General features: G+C 40.1%; 1 protein-coding gene and 1 non-coding gene across 2 annotated transcripts in view; both read left to right on the top strand.

Moving 5' to 3' along the window:
* Positions 1–4,415: 4,415 nt before the first annotated feature.
* Positions 4,416–16,472, top strand: part of EFHB (EF-hand domain family member B) — a 46,473-nt gene continuing 34,416 nt past the window's right edge. Inside the window, exon 1 of the mRNA XM_005600908.4 lies at positions 4,416–5,413. Coding sequence (XP_005600965.2) covers positions 4,574–5,413 — 840 coding nt within the window. The 5' untranslated portion in view covers positions 4,416–4,573. The remainder of the gene's footprint in view (positions 5,414–16,472) is intronic.
* LOC111768521 (small nucleolar RNA SNORA57) lies at positions 13,813–13,950 on the top strand. Its single transcript, XR_002800921.1, has one exon. It is a non-coding gene; the product is annotated as a small nucleolar RNA SNORA57 (small nucleolar RNA).

The raw sequence follows: 16,472 nt of genomic DNA on the forward strand, positions 1-16,472 counted from the left end.
CCCCAACATGTCCCTGGGGATGGTTGGGTCGGTAAAGGCGACCTGGTGCAATTTACTGCAGGGAAGAGGATGAGACCCTCCGCATCCCTAAAGTTGTCTTTAGGCGGGGAAATTTTCAAATAACAACTTGCTTTTATTGAGCGTTTACCTCTTTCTGGTGGGGAGGGGCAAATCCTAAAATAATAGCTAGGTTTATTCAGTGTCCCTTTTAATTTTACAGGAATTATTCCATTTTATTCTTACACTAAAGCTTTCGCTCTGAAACTAACTTCATCGTCTGCCTCCCTGTATTAGAATATTAACTCCCCAAAGTGGCCCTCATCGCCGTCGGTTTAGCAGAGTGCCTGGCAGCCAGGAGTCTTAAGTCATGGTTGTGCAATTAATGAGTTTGGCCTGCCTGTTTTACAGGTAAAGAATATGAGGCACAGAGATTGAGTAACTTGTGCAAAATCACCGTGGAGTTGGTCGTGAAATTATATTCTAACCTGCAGGCTGGCTCCAGAATGAGTGCTTAAGCAGGAGCGCAGTGAAAGACAAGCCAAGACTTTAATTATCTTCCACTGCAGACCTACATAAGACAGTCTTCTTTGGTTAAATCTCACACAATAGACAGTCTCTGGCCAGGCATCTGAAACAAAACAAAACAAAAATTCCTTCTGTAATTTGGTAGAATGTTAAATTGATTTTCCCACAGGATAAGAGCTACTTTTCAGTTTGCAGTGTACCATTTATAGCCCCGTTCTGAGAACGTCAATAATGATTGCCTACTATGTGTACTTGGGGTAAGGTATCCTGTGGGTGCTCAGTCAGTATTGTGTAACGAAGATGATTTGAACCCTTGAGTAGGCAGTCTTTCCAATCAACTCCCCATTTACTAAGCAGAAGAGCATGATGTGTCATACGTAAATGGTATCTGTGGCACTTTATCCCCAAGGGATGGTTCCAATATGATATGTTAGTCATGGTGATACCTCTTGGACAATCCCAGGAAGAATCAGGAAATAGGATATGTTGCATCAGTTTTGGCATGTCAACAGTATGCCCAAAACCAAACCTATTCCACCCCAAACCTGCTCCTGCTTGGTGACTGGTATTAATAGCCTCCCAGTCACCTGGACTTGAAAGAGCAAAATCTTCAACTCCTTTCTCTCATAAACAATTGTCCATTCTATGGCCCCAAATTCTCTAATCCCTAAATCTGAGATGTAATCCCAAAGCCTGGGCCCTGGTAGTACTCATATAAACTGGAGTTAATACACACTTCCTGCCTTTTCAATCCTTTCTTTACACTTTAGCCAGTCACTCTGCTACTCGAAAATGTTCAGTGGTATCTCCTTACTTGCTAAATAGAGTCCAAAGTTCTTCAGCTCTAGTCCCAGCCCACATTTCTTTCATTCTATTTCTATAGCCTCCGTGTATCCCAAACTCTTGCTTTGTGCCCTAATCATACCAATGTACTCTGTGTTCCCAGAATGTTACCTGCCTGTTCTCATTTTGACGTCTTTGTTCCCTTTTTTTCTCCACCTGTAACACCATTACTGCCTGTCTGGACTGCATTTGAGGGTACTTCTACTGGCTTTAGTTAACTTTTTCCTTTAGTTTCATGATACTTTGCTTTACCGTCTATAATAGTTCTAATAGCTGCCTTATTTTAAGGTTAGAGAGTGCCTAGACTTTCTACTCAGACTTTTATTCCCATCAGGATTTTGAAGTTCTTAAGGGCTTGGACCATAATTTAATCATCATTTCCTCACAGAGGACCGTTGATTGATAAATAGGACCCCAAAAATATTTGTGAACTTAATTACATGTAGAAGGTGAACGTATGACTTAAGAAGATCTCACAGATAACACATGGATGCTGAAATTTATAAATTGCTGGGAACTCCCCATTTCGTCATTCTAGGATTTTGCTTCCCCGTTTATTTATTTCTACGAATTGTGTCTTTTAATTCACCTCCTCCGTGAATACATTCCACAATATTTTATAATTTAGTCATAATGTTTGCCTGGGAGAGTGCTGCTCCGGTGGCCAGCACTTCTAAAATCCAGTGGTAATTTTGGAGAGATTGAAATGCCACAGTAAGCTTTGCTCTCATATTGTCAGTCACAATATGCCTGTGTTTGTTCCTAACTCCAGATAACTGAGGAGGACTGATAATTCTATACATTTTAGTGTCAAATGTAGGATCCTACTAGTTGATAGAATAGCTATAAAATGGGTGGGCCCTAAATAAAGTCATAAAGACTTGAACACTGTTCTTAGTGCTTCCTTTGCCTTCAAATCTCTAAACACCCACCCAGGAATTCCCAGCACTTTGCGTCTCTCCATCACCCATTAGCACACCATATCTCCTACTTTCCCTTCCAGGAACTCTTTCCTCCGTTGTGTAGTTGAAGAATGAATCTTTGCATAGGTGGTAATGATGGTAACATTTTAACTGGCACTGTCTGGAGACCACCCAAAAGGTAATTCTAACATAAAGAATTGTAGGCATGATGACAAGGCAGTGAGAAAAAGGCTATGGAAACTTAAGCTAGTCATGTTTAAAAAGCTCGTGTCTCTGCAGGGCATCATGCAAGCCTCAGCTCAAATGTCACCCACCTAAGGAACTTCTAAGCCCACTAATTCTAAAGTGGCTTCCCTCCACATCAAAGCATTCTTTTCTTCATAACACTTATCACCATGTGAAATGATCTTATTTATTGGTTTACTTGATGGTTATTTATACCCACTAGAATATAAATTCCATGAGATAGGGATTGGCTTATATTCCATTGTATTCCCAGCACTGACACAAAGTAGGGATTCAATACATATTCGTAAAATGAAAGAATTGAATGAACCCTTATACAAACATACCTTGATTTATACACTATCAAGTCATTTAAAGTGCTTAAGATGAGAACAATATATTAACTATCTAGAAAACTACAGTACACAGTCTTTACAAATATGAAATAGTATCCCCTATCACTTTTAAAAAAATATTTGGATTTTACAAGTTTTTCACAGAGTTCTTAAAGATTGAAATCCTATAAATTCCATTCAACTTCTAAGTTACATGTTCTATATCCTTTATATGTATAGAACATGACAAATATTCACCAAATACACTTTCATTGAAACCGGCCAGAGGGCCAGCCCCAGTGGCCTAGTGGTTAAGTTCCATGCGCTCCACTTCTACGGCTAGGGTTCGGTTCCCCAGTGCAGACCTACACCACACATCTGTCAGTGGCCATGCTGTTGCAGCGACTCACATACAAAAAAGAGGAAGATTAGGAACAGACGTTAGCTCAGGGCAATCTTCCTCAGCAAAAACACAACAAAACAAAAGAAAATAAACCTGACAGAGGTTAAAGAAAATGTCAGGGGCTGGCCCCGTGGCTGAGTGGTTAAGTTCACACGCTGTGCTTCAGCAGCCCAGGGTTTCACAGGTTCGGATCCTGGGCACAGACCTAGTACTGCTCATCAAGCCATGCTGAGGCGGCATCCCATATGACACAACTAGACGGACCCACAACTAAAAATATATACAACTATGTACTGGGGAGCTTTGGAGAGAGGAAGGAAAAATGGAACCTTAAAAAAAATAAATCTCACACTTAGAAACAGTTTTAATTTGCCACAATATTTTAAAAATTCAGTATGCATTATTATTATGTAACACATCTCATTTTTTTTTTTTTTTTTTTTTTTGAGGAAGACTGGCCCTGAGCTAACATCTGTGCCCATCTTCATCCACTTTCTATGTGGGACGCCTGCCACTGCATGGCTTGCAGAGCAGTGCCATGTCCGGACCCTGGATCCGAACTGCCTGAACCCCAGTCACTGAAGCAGAACGGGCACGATTAATGCTACGCCACCGGCCTGGCCCCTCAAACTTTAATGTATTTACTTTAAATGCTATTTACAGCCTGGTTATTAAAGTAGTGTTCTGAAAGACTTGAAAATGTTTCTATACCGCAGCTGCCAAATATAACTTTACAGAATTTAAAGTAGTTCTTTAGCGCTAAAAGAACTACATGCAGTGTGCACGTGCTTGCCCAAAGAAAGACCTAAAGTTTGTGGTCACCACCAGAAGAAGGGTTATTTACTCCCTAATCACCAGTAAAATTAATAGGCCGCTAGCCAGGAGGAGGTCCATGGATGAACCCATCCTAAGACGTCATTGCTTGGGAAACTGGAGAGAAGTTGGGGAGCCTTTGCTCTAGTGCCCAAAAGCACATCCTTCAAGTTTTCTTGTCCTCCAAATCTAGTAAAGAAGTGGGAAAAAAGTGAGAGAATGAGAGAGAGGGAGATGAAGAAAGTAGGGAAAGGGAGAGGAAGAGAAACGGACCCAGGAGAAAGAGGGAGAGACGGGCGGAGACCAGCTCGGGAAAGAATTGCGCGCCAAACCACGCCCATGTTTCCTAGGTAACCGGGTAAACAGACCTCCATCTCCTTTTCCCCTGTGAACTCCGCTAGGTGTTAGGTGGTGGGCAGGATATCAGAGTGGAGTCTCCCAAACGGTTGGGCCCCCCCAAGGAATTGGGAACTTCCCTCGAGCCAGGTACAGCTTTGCCCTTAGAGATGAATGCCGTTGGAGGAATGAGGGTGTCTGAAAGGAAATCTCCCCTGAGCATGAAGGGCGGACTCACCTACGAAGGAAAGGATGATTTAGGAGAGAGGAGGGGCTTCATGGGAACAAAATCTCCCACGGAGTTGGGGCTCAGAGTGGGATTAAGAAAAGAAGATTCCGCATGGAATGAGAGCCCCTTGGGTAGTAATAAATATGAAGAGAGGATGGCATCCCGAGAAACAAAATCTCCATTGAGCAAAGGGCTTGAAATGAGATTCAAAAGACAGAATATTTCTAGAACCCTCACGGAGAATAATAATTTAGAAGTCAACAGGGTCTCAGCCTCACAGGAAAGAAAACCTTCTCTGGGTACGTTGCCGGGAAGAGTGGGTTTAGAAAATGAGCGTCTTCTGGCGGATTGTTCTGGAAGGATAACACGGTCTTCTTTGGGCATGGTGTGTGAAGGTTCACAGGCTCTGGGGGGCAGGAGAGGTCCTGTGGCTGGTGCCTCTGAAGGGTTAGAGGCTTCAATATGGAAGCAGCCTGCTTTGGGTATGGAACCTGGAGAGGAGCTGGAAAAAGAGTCGACCTGTGTGGTGATGAAGCCCAGTGCAGAGATGAAGCCTCCTGTGGAGGTGGACATTGGGCTACCCCAAGCAGAGGAGCCAGATGAAACTAAGAATACAGAGCCCCAAATGGGCTTGGTGATAGAACCTTCTGACTGCCAGTTTGCCCAACAACCTGAAGAGAAAACGGAGGCTGAAAACACTGAACCAGGAGTAGAACCTCCAGATCGCATCAGACCCATATACTCTGGGAAATTTTTTGATCGGATGCCTTGCTGGCCAAGTGTAAGTTTTTTTGTAGTATTTTCCCTAGGAATTATGTATAGCCATATTGAGATGATAAACTAATGAGACTTGTTTGGATTTGTGGAGTCAAATTGCAAAGACTTCTTTGGAATTCTGATATCCCTTGTCCCATTGGACTCTTTCCAGCTGCTTTTTTGTCTCATCTCCTTTGATTCTCTGCTGCCTTTCTAGATGTCAGCTTTGTTTTCTGTGTGCACCAGTGGGTTCTTCCTGATTTCTCCCTCCTTTCTCCTTTGACCTTATTTCATTCCTCAACCTGCATTTTCTCTGCCCTCTCACTGAGATATGTGTTGTATCCTAATATTATTTATGCTATGAGTTACTCATTCCTTCAGCAAAGACTTGTGGTGGCCATTATGCTGGGTACAGGATGATATAAAATGAAAAGTACATGATCCCTACCCTCTGGGTTTAGGCGCTCACCCCAATGTTGGAGAGAGATAACTAAACAAATATTAAATAGGTGTCTAAATAGAAAACAGACGTGATTCTTCTGTCATAGAAGTACATTCTAAGCACTGAACTCAGTGGAAAGATTGGACAACTCTGTTTGGAGATGGGAAAGGCTTTTCAGAGCAAGTAATATTGGAGCTAATTTAGAAAGGTGTCAGTGTTTGGCAGATGGAAAAAAGAGAGCATCTTGGGCAAAGAAAGACATAGAGCATGACTAAAACTTCTTGTGTTTGGGAGATATGTGTTGGAACAAATAATCAATAACCAATCTATAGATAAGGAAGACAGAGAGACATTTAATGAGCTTAATGTGAGTACTAGTCTGGAAGCAGTCCCTTCCACAGGGAAGAAAGCACTCCGGGGTGGCATGGTTTACAGCGTGGTTGTATACCGCTTCAGAACAAAGAACATACCTGACAGGAACACAGCTCCCCCCCAACCCCTCACCAAATCACAAGGAGATGTTTTGCTGCAGTTTTACAGCAGGTCAACTTGACCTTAATTCTCTGAGAAGAAAAGCTTGTCTTCGCGGACATACTGGTATTGGCATCAGAGAAAGGGAGACCATACATTCCTATCTTTAAAGGGTGCATTCTTTGTTTTGAGAAAATGTTTGAAGCAGATGTACAATGTGTATTTGGTGGGCCGTAAGTCAGGCTGCTCTGGGAAAAACAAGTTTTAGGCCAAATCAGATTTAAAAGAGTGGCTTCCCCATATACCTCAATATGTGAAAACTTCTTATTATTCTTATTATTTTCATCACATATATAAGCAATTCTGTTTACTCATCATGGTGTTAAAAGATAAAGCTGAAGAAGAAATATGTGGAAGAAATCTAAAGGTCCAGAATTCAGGGGTAAAACATATAGATACAGGAAAAATGGTGGATCTTAACGAAAGAAGGAATACATACATTTGACTTTTAGAAATAATTCTGATATCAGAAGTAATGATGGACTGGAAGGGGGAGATATTGGATCACAGGAAAAAGTTAGAAGGCTATTCCAAAGTAATGACAGCCTGAAATGAATGTAGAGTTAGAAGGAATAGACAGCAAAGTGCCATTATGAGAGCTTTTTAGGAGATGATATTGTTAAGAATTGCCATCCAGTTGTGGATCTATGTGGTGTAAGAGAGGGAGATTGGTGGATGACTTAGGAGTTTCTAAGTTCATAATGATCTCTTCTGGTTTGGTAGCAAATGAATACCTGGTGTTGGCCATCTTGAGTTTGAGATATCTACAAGATATCAAAAGAAGCCAGGGAGATAGTTGGTAATGTGAGACCATTAGAGCCTCGGGTGGGGATGGTAGAAGGTCTAAGCAAGAACCTGGGGAAACACATTTATAAGATGGTCACAGAAAGAAATGTCAATTAGGTGAATTCTTGAAGACAAAGACTTTATCTTATTTATTGTGTAGTTTCATGGCAGATCACAATACCTGGCATACAGTGGTCATTCAGTAAATATATCTGAAAATGGAAAGAAGGCTGGATGATTAAATGGGAGAAAGAACAGTCAGAGAAGAAAGAGGTGAGTCTGAGAGGGTAGTATTGAGGAACATAAAGGAGGCATCCTTAAGGCGTTCTGGAAATAAAGATTCCACACACTGAGATTTGAGAACAGAATTCAGCTGAAGTGCTCACAGGAATTCTGCAGAATTTTATCTGGGTCTTTAGACTTTTGTTCCCCTTGGGACTCAGGGTGTACTTTTGTCTTTGACCCACTTTGCTTTCTGGTTCCCTTATTGAATTTCCCCAGCCACTTTCTTCTCACTTGACCACTCCTGCTTCTTCTTTCTGGATTGGTTCTGCAGTCTATGGATTCAGACCTGATCTCACACACAAGCAGATAGCAGCTTCCGGTTTCTAACACAGGCAATTCTAAACCCTCTGCTTCCTCCTACCTCTCACATCCTCCTTTCTAAATGTGACAGAACAGGGGAGGGAGTTTCAAGGAGAAAGTGAATAGCAGTGTTAAAACTTCTCTGATAGGGTAAGTAGAAGAAAGATTAATTAGCTTTGGCAATGAAGTAAATTAGCTGCATTGTTAGAGTGGCATAATGGATGGAGAATTCCAATTGCAATATGCTGAAGAGCAAATGGGAAATTAGAATTGGAGAAAGTTACTGTGAATCTGTTTTTCCTTAAGAAGTGTGACACTGAATAGAAGGGAGTAAAGATTCTGTTTAGGAATCTTTTTATTTAGTCAGTCTGTAGAGGAGTTTGAGATAACACAAAGGAGATAATGGGTGGAACCAGCTCCTAGATAAGCAAGAGGGAGTGGAATTAGGACCATAGGTGAGAAGAGAGGTTAGCCTTGCCTAGAAACAAGACTCCTTTTAAAAAAGTGGGGTTTTTTTTGTATATTAAAATATCTATTGTTACTATAAAACAAAAATAATAGCATTATAGAAAATAGAAATGAAAATACTCACAATCTTACCACCCTAATACAATGCCTACAAGCAATATGCTGCATTCACATTAACATTTATTGGAGGCTAACTGTATCAACACCACTGTTCATGGAGCTTCGCAGATATTAGCTCATTGGCTCTCATAACAAACCTATGAGGCAGCTTCTACTAGCAAATTCCATTTTACAGGTGAGAATACTGAGGCAAATCAGATAAATTGGCCAAGGTCATACAGCTAGGCAGTGATAGCCCAGAGTTTGGTGTCACAACTTCTGGCTCAAGAGTCTGAGTTCTTGATTACAGTTATCCCTCAGTATCCACAGGAGGATTGGTTCCAGGACCCCCCATGGATACCGAAATCTGAAGATGCTCAAGTCCTTCATATAAAGTGGCATACTATTTGCATATAACCTATGCGTATCCTCCCATATACTTTAAATCGTCTCTAGATTACTTATAATACGTAATACAATGTAAATGCTACATAAATAGTTGTTATACTGTGTTGTTTAGGGAATAATGACATGGAAAAAAAAGTCTGTACATGTTCAGTACAGATGTAACTATCGTAGGCCTTTCCATCCAAGGTTGACTGACCCACGGATGCAAAACCCACTGATACAGAGGGCCGACTGTGTACTAGACTTCCTGTGACACTTTTCTCCAAATGCATTTTTATGTAGTTGTAACATCAAGTATAAAAATGTGTCTTGTTTTTCACATATTATTTACTAAGCACTTACTACAGAGACTTTAAGAGATCTTTTAATGATAAAAAACAATATTTCTGTAAGTTATATGATTCTTTAGTTAACTCATTCCCCCTCTTTTTGGGAATTAAATTTTTTTCCAGATTTTTCTATAAAAGTCATCTGTGAACATCTTTATGCATATGTCTTTTTATATGTCTTGGAATATTTCCTTAGGATAGAGTTTCAGCAGAAGTCAAAGGATTGATCTTTTTCTAGTTCCTGTTGCCAAGTTCTTTCCTAACACATTGTATCACTAAATTTAAAACATTGATAATGATTTGTTAGGCATTGTTTTAATTCATGTTTATTTGATTTACAGTGAAATTGAGAAATTGCATCATATGTTTGTTTTCATTGTTTTTCTTATTTTTATATCTGGTCACCTTGATGAACTCTTATTAGTCTTAATTATTTATCATTATTTCTTTTGAAAGTAAGGTCTTTTTTCTGACTTTAATGGGAATAATTCTAGTGCTTCACTGTTAAGCAGTATTTTTGCTGAAGATTTCTGATATATCAAGTTAAGGACAGCTGTATCCATTCCCAGTTTTCTAAGAATGTTTAAAAATTAAGAATAGGCCTTGAACTATGAAAAGCTTTCTTCACATTTGTTGAAACATATCTTTTCCAAATTAAAGTGGTTAATTTTCTAATAGTGGATCATCTTCATATTTTTGAGCTAAGCCCTACTTGGTTGTGATATATTATTATTATTATAATATATTCCTGGACTTGAATTGCCAGTATTTTACTGGGATTTTTGCATCTATGATCCTATGTAAGATTAGACAGTAGTTTTGCTTTTCGTGCTATCTTTCTCTGAGTTTGGTATTAGGATAATGCTAGTATATAAAAAGAATTGGGAAGCCTTTCATTTTTCTTTATGCTTGTCACAGTATATATATTATGTATATTTTCTACACATGATATATAATTTGGTAGATAAGCTGAAAGCGGAAGGACAAGAGATACGCCATATCCTGACCAAGGGATGGGATGGTAAAGTATTTGATGCTCCGAGTTCATCCACTTTTAGAGGGGGAAAGAAATGCATTTGAGTGACATCAAAACCCAGATTCGAACTTGGCTGTGAGGAGAGTTTAGAGGGAAATTCCTATTGTGAAAAGCCTGCGAAGATCAGTCCCTGAGGACAGTTGCTTTGTTCAGGGTGCATTCAGGGAACTGGGGGAGCTCATCTCAGTGAGAGGCCTTTCTAGTGTTGGAGGAAGAGGGGCAGATACATCTCACTGTGTGGACACTCGTCCTGTGGTTTGAAGTTGCTGCCCGGAGTTGGGGTTGAGCTGCAAGTGAAGGTGTACTCTAAGGGATTTGTGAGACCCCCTCAGGCCTTCTAGTCCTTCTGGCAAAACAGTTTTTGGTATGACAGCAAGGACCTGTATTCAGGAAAAATTTCCAAGAAAAAGTGGCTTGAGGAGAGATTTTTAGAGTATCCGTCAAAATCCAAAATGATTCAGGGAAAAATAGGTCCTTTCCATGTGAAGGCCTAGTGGCCCTTGAAAGGTTCTTGGTTCCTGGAAAGCATTTTGGTTGAGATGAAAATTGCTATAATGGTCATTTCTCCAAGACATCCTGAGCCTGGCCCCTGACGGCCATTAGTGCACTGACTATGGCAGAAACCCTGGTGTTATTACAGCAAAACAACTGAACCATATAAAGGGCATTGGTAAACAGTATTGAGCCGTGAAGTACAAAGAGAATGAAGGAAGGAAAGGTTCAAAAAAAGGATAAGAAAAAAATGATAGTATCTACAATGACTAGACAGTATGTTAGGCACTGGGGCTACGAAGATGAAAAATGATACACTACCTACTTTCAAGAAACTTAGAGTCTAGAGGCTTGAGACCAATAGACAAATAATTTTATAATATGGTAAATGTCATGCAGAGGGATGCCTTATTTTTTCCCCTATTCTATGCTAAGAGAACCTGATAGCTATTGGGGGAATGGGGAGAGGCAAAGGGGTCACCCATTTGTAAATCTTGTGAGAACTTGCTACTTATGCAAGCTCTAGTACTGAAAAAAAAAGTACAAAGACTCATTTTGTCTTAATTTGCAAAAAGCCAATCTTTGCAGAATTCTGAGAAGTGGGTGGTTTCATTTGCATAATGGGTTCAGAGCCTTCTGGGCAGAAAGGAATTGATGCTATCACATTTAACTTGTCTTCTGAGATATTCAGATTTAAGGATATAAATGGGTAAAACAGAGTGATCTTGACCAAGGCCCAGTGGGAGATACAGGACCGTTATGCTAGCCCACACTGAGTTTGGAGAGTGGAAGGCAGCATGATGATTATGGGTCTCTGAGCTAAAAATGATCTTGTATCAACTTTCCTGAGTTGATCTGAATCTTGGAAACCAATTGTGTGAGAAATGAAAACGGTACTTGGTCACAGAAAGCTGTAATATTGGGGACTGATTGAGGAGCTGGCCAAGTGAGGTGGCACTGGTATGGTTAGGAACCAAGTAAGGAGGTGGCTGAGTGAGGAGGTAATCAGTGCAGCTGGGATTTTGGTTACATAAAGAGGGCCTGAGCAGATAAGTAAGTTTATTGAGGACAATAGAAGCCAGAATTCTCACTAATGGAGAAAAGAGTTACAAATATGGAAAGGAGAAGGATAGAACGAATTCTGTTGTGTTGGACTATAATTGGAGGTATCAGTGGCATATCTATATTTATATCTATATCTGGTCTATGTCCGTGTCAAAATTCATATCTGTGTATTTATACACATTTAACTAAATAGAAAGTTGTAAAATTGATGTAGATGCTAGTGTATCAGGTGTGTATACATACACACACTTCCTAACTCTATCCTCTAAGAGGACCTAGAAGTGATGTTTATCTAGTAGCAATGAGTACACCAAAACCAAGATCTTGATTTCCAAATACCATTCTCTATTAAAAGGAATCAGGACTCTTTGGAGGAATGGCTGACTGTAGGGCTGATGCAGTACGATATGAACTTGGAACACCTTTGAGAGCCAAAAAGTAAGAAAATTTTCAAAGAATGGTGCAGATATGTCTAAGAGGCACAGAAACAAACTCGAAGGGGCTCCTAATAGCCCAACTGTTATATTTTGAGCATTGAATAAAATTATCATTGAATAAAATAGAAATCCATGAGCACATACTGAATAACTACATGAATGATTGAATAAATAGCAAGAAAAGAAAGCTTCCTTGCAGTATAACGCCAATTAATAAATGTAGGTGGAATGATGGAATTAGGTCATCATTTGGCAACCATCACAGTACTAATGATTTAGGCAAGAGTCATCAATGGCTATTAAAACAGTAGTTGAAAGTTTAATGAGGAAGTGGATATTTATGTAGAATAATTATTAATTACAAAGGAAAAATAACTTTATGGTGGAGAAAGCTAGCAGACATTACTTTGATTACCTTCATTAGTGATCAAAGTTAACACTGCTAGTAACAGGACAAGTTGACAGTGTATGTTCCCTGACAGAACACAGCATTGTGTCTGTGATATCTCTGACAAAAATGTATAACTTTAATCATAAGAAAACACTAGTCAAACCTAAATTGAGAGACATTTTACAAAATAACTGGCCTCTGCTCAAAAAATGTTAAGGTCGTGAAAGACAAGGAAACATTAGGAACTGTTCCTGACAGAAGGAGACAAAGAGACATGACAACTAAATTCTGTGCATGTGCGGTGGCTGTGGTGGTGCCTTGCTCATATGTCCCTTCAGGAGGACCTGCTATGAGGAGTGTAGGTGATTGACAGCGTCTACCTGCTGCCCCATAGATATACTACAGTGTTCACCAGGCCATGCTCCCAATGCCTGAGCATGGCAGGGCTACCACAACTGGACCCTTTTTGCCCAACAACATGGGATTCCTTTAATAGGAAACTTAGTCTCAGAGACCACACATTGGCCTGGCCAAAATTTTCTCAAAACTGTGCTGTAGTCTGAAGTTCTTCCTTCTTAATACTTCCTTCTCTCTCACCTTTCACAGGTGTTATGGTCTGAGAGCTCTCCCTGCTTACTTTTCCCCCTTTATCTTTCATGGGTGTTTTCCGGAGTAAATCTCTTACATGTCTAATCATAGTGTCTGCTGAGGAACCAAACAATCACACCGTGATCTTGGATTTGCTCCTTTTCCTATAAAAGATAGTATTGGGGCAACTGCTGATATTTTAATGGGGTCCTTATATTAGATATTAGTATTAGATTAATGTTAATTTCCTGATTTTTGAGACCTGTAATAGTTTTTTTTTAAGATAATAAACCACGAGGAAAAAGAAAATAGAAGAGGACATGCAGTTAAGAAATTTCAATGGACTTTAGAAAATAGGAAGACAGAGATATGGCAACCGATTTTGCAGAGCAAGGAAAAATGATATTTGAGGGAAATCAGACAGTGATTGCCACCAGAAATGCTTCAATTTGTCTGAAATAATCCTTGAGAAGCTCAGCCCTTGGAAGATGTGTTAAAGCTTGGATCTGAAAATCAAAGGATTGGTTGAAAGCCCATATTCAGCATAGTTGGGTTTCCAGTACCTTCTCCATCCTATGCTAGCCTGACTCCCTACTTCTCTGTACCAATTCCCCCTCCCTTCCACCAAAACTGTAGATTTATTTTCCTTAAGTGGTTTTTGGAGTCAAAGACACCAAGTTGAAGATAAGGCGGTGGGGGAGGAGTGGGAAGAGGTGCGAGGTAGGGGGGCGAGGAAGCTCCATGGGGCATTAACAAGTAAAGAGTACCCTCCTTTTTTGGGCAGAGATTGGGCGTCCCTGTAATGTACAGAGGCAAAGGGAAAGGGCTCCAGCCACCTGGGCGTCATGTCTTCAGTGCCACCAGCTTCCAGTCCGCTGGTTCTATCATCAAGCGCCGGGATATGAGAAAAAGTGAAAAATAAGTAAAAACGTACTTTCTGTAAAGCAGTTTCCCTAGCTTCCTCTCCCAAGGGGCCCCTGAGAGCCAGCAGCCAGGAGTAAAGCCAGCCCTCTCCAGTAGGCAGTGCATAGAGAGGCAGTAGTGCATGATGAGTAAGAGTAGAGATTTGAAAGCCAGCCTGCTTGGGTTCAGATATCTGCCAATATATAAGCAGGGTAACCTTGTTACTCAGTGAAGATGGTGATGGTAATAGTACCTACCTCATAGAAATAATTATGAGTATTAAATGAATTAATACACATCAAACGCTTAGAACTGTGTTCAGTACATGCTGTGTGCTTTGTAATTGTCAACTATTATTATTATTCTCTGGAAAGTCTGAGTAGTCTAGAGGAAAAATATTCTTACTTGGGACTCTACCAAAATAAAGACTGCCTCATCATCTCATCAGCTTATAGGGAAGCCCAAGGGCCAACAAACCCTGCAATATACACAGAACTACTAATCATCTTTGTAGGGCCTACCTTTTTAATAAGATGATCAGACTCCAGCTTGAAAGGGAAAGGTCAAAACAAGCTAAGAGAAAATATAGATACAAACATAGAAGGAACAGAGAGAAATGTGAACAAACCAAAAAGATTATCTGAGAGAGAAAAGATGTTGCATCCATAAAACAAGGTTGAAACTTTGAGCTAACGTCTGTTGCCAGTCTACCACTTTTTTTTCTCCCCAAAGCCCCAGTACGTAGTTGCATATCCTAGTTGTAAGTTCTTCCAGTTCTTCTATGTGGGATGCCACCACAGCATGGCTTGATGAGTGATGTATAGGTCTGCACCCAGGATCAGAACTGGAGAACCCGAGGCTGCTGAAGTGGAGCCTGTGAACTTAACCACTGTGCCGCCAGGCCAGCCCAAGGTTAAAAGTTTTAAGAGAAAAACCAGAGAAGAAGGAAGAATCTTTTAGAACTTAAATATGATAATTTAAATAAAAATTCAATAGAAGACTGGAGGATGAAGTCAAAGACATTTTTCAGGCATTGAAACAAAAAGAAAAAGATTAGAAAACATTTGATTAATGGTAGTTCCAGAAAGAGAGAATAGATAAAGCAGAAAAATGTTATCCAAGAAATATGGCAAAATTTCCTTGAAGGATACAAATCAAGAATCCAAGGAGTTAACTGAGGATCGAGTCAAGTGAAAGAAAGTAGACCCATTACATGGAACATTACTGTGAAATTCTGAAAACTAGGAATACAGAGATGATTCTAAATACTTCCATAGGGGGGAAAAAAGTCACATACAGTGGAGCAAAATTCAGAACTGCATCAGACTTGTCCATAGCAAGTCCGTCTTTTAAAGGACAGTGGCATAATGCCTTCAATTCAGAAACAAAATTATTTGCTACCTTGTATTCTATACCTAGCCAAACTATTAACCAAAGGTAAGAGTGGAATAAAGACATTTTCAAGGATGTAAGGAAACAGAAGTTGGCTTTTTATGCATAAAGCCATAAAGTCTTAGGAAATGACTAAAGAATTTATTTCAGTGAAATGGGAGCATAGACCCAAAAGGAGGAATAGATGGAATCCAGGGAATGGGCAATCCAGTAGTAAAGTATGGCAAAGGAACCATTCTGAGGACAAGGACTCTGCACCAGACCTAAAGAGCAACCAGCTGGGGTTGAAGCAGGAAGAGGAAGCGTTGTAGGAGGGAGTTTATAATAAAAAGAATACACCCTTAAAGTTAAACAGATCAGATGGATCACTTGGAAAAATATAGAGATAGGCACATCAAAAAAAAAGCGGGGGCCAGCCCCATGGCTGAATGGTTAAGTTCGAGCGCTCTGCTTTAGCAGCCGGGGGTTTCGCCAGTTCAGATCCTGGGCGCGGACATGGCATCGCTCATCAGGTGATGCTGAGGCAGCATACCACATGCCACAACTAGAAGGACCCACAACTAAAAATATACAACTATGTACCGAGGGTGCTTTGGGGAGAAAAAGGAAAAATAAAATCTTTTAAAAAAAAGCAAACCAAAGGTGATGATTATGAAAAAATAACATACACATTCTTGGTTCAGCAGGGAACAGTAATCTAATTATGATAATGGCAACACTATTGGCTTTATACAAAATTGTGATGTAGCCTTATTGAGAGGATGGGAGAGCAGAAGTAGTGATGGTATGAGAGAGCTCTAGCCTTCTAGACCATAAAAGGGAGTCAGTGGATGATGTCTGAAACTAATTAATCAATGCATAGCACTGTAAGGAGATTGTATAGAAATGTCAAGATAAATACCAGAAAAAATAGCTGCAAGTGAAGAAGGCAGTTATCTCTAGAAAGCGGGACTACGTATGAATGGGGCAGAGAAATGCTGTTTTTTATTACAACTCTGATTTTTAAATGGAGTACACATGTTGCTTAGACAAAAATTAATTTTGAAAGATAGAGAAAACAAAGAAAGAAAGAAAATAACGACAGGCATTCGTTCTTTTAACACTTGAATGCGGCGGCCATATGGCCTCCTTG

The sequence above is a fragment of the Equus caballus genome, chromosome 16, assembly GCF_041296265.1.
Source record: "Equus caballus isolate H_3958 breed thoroughbred chromosome 16, TB-T2T, whole genome shotgun sequence".
Taxonomy (NCBI): Eukaryota; Metazoa; Chordata; class Mammalia; order Perissodactyla; family Equidae; genus Equus; species Equus caballus.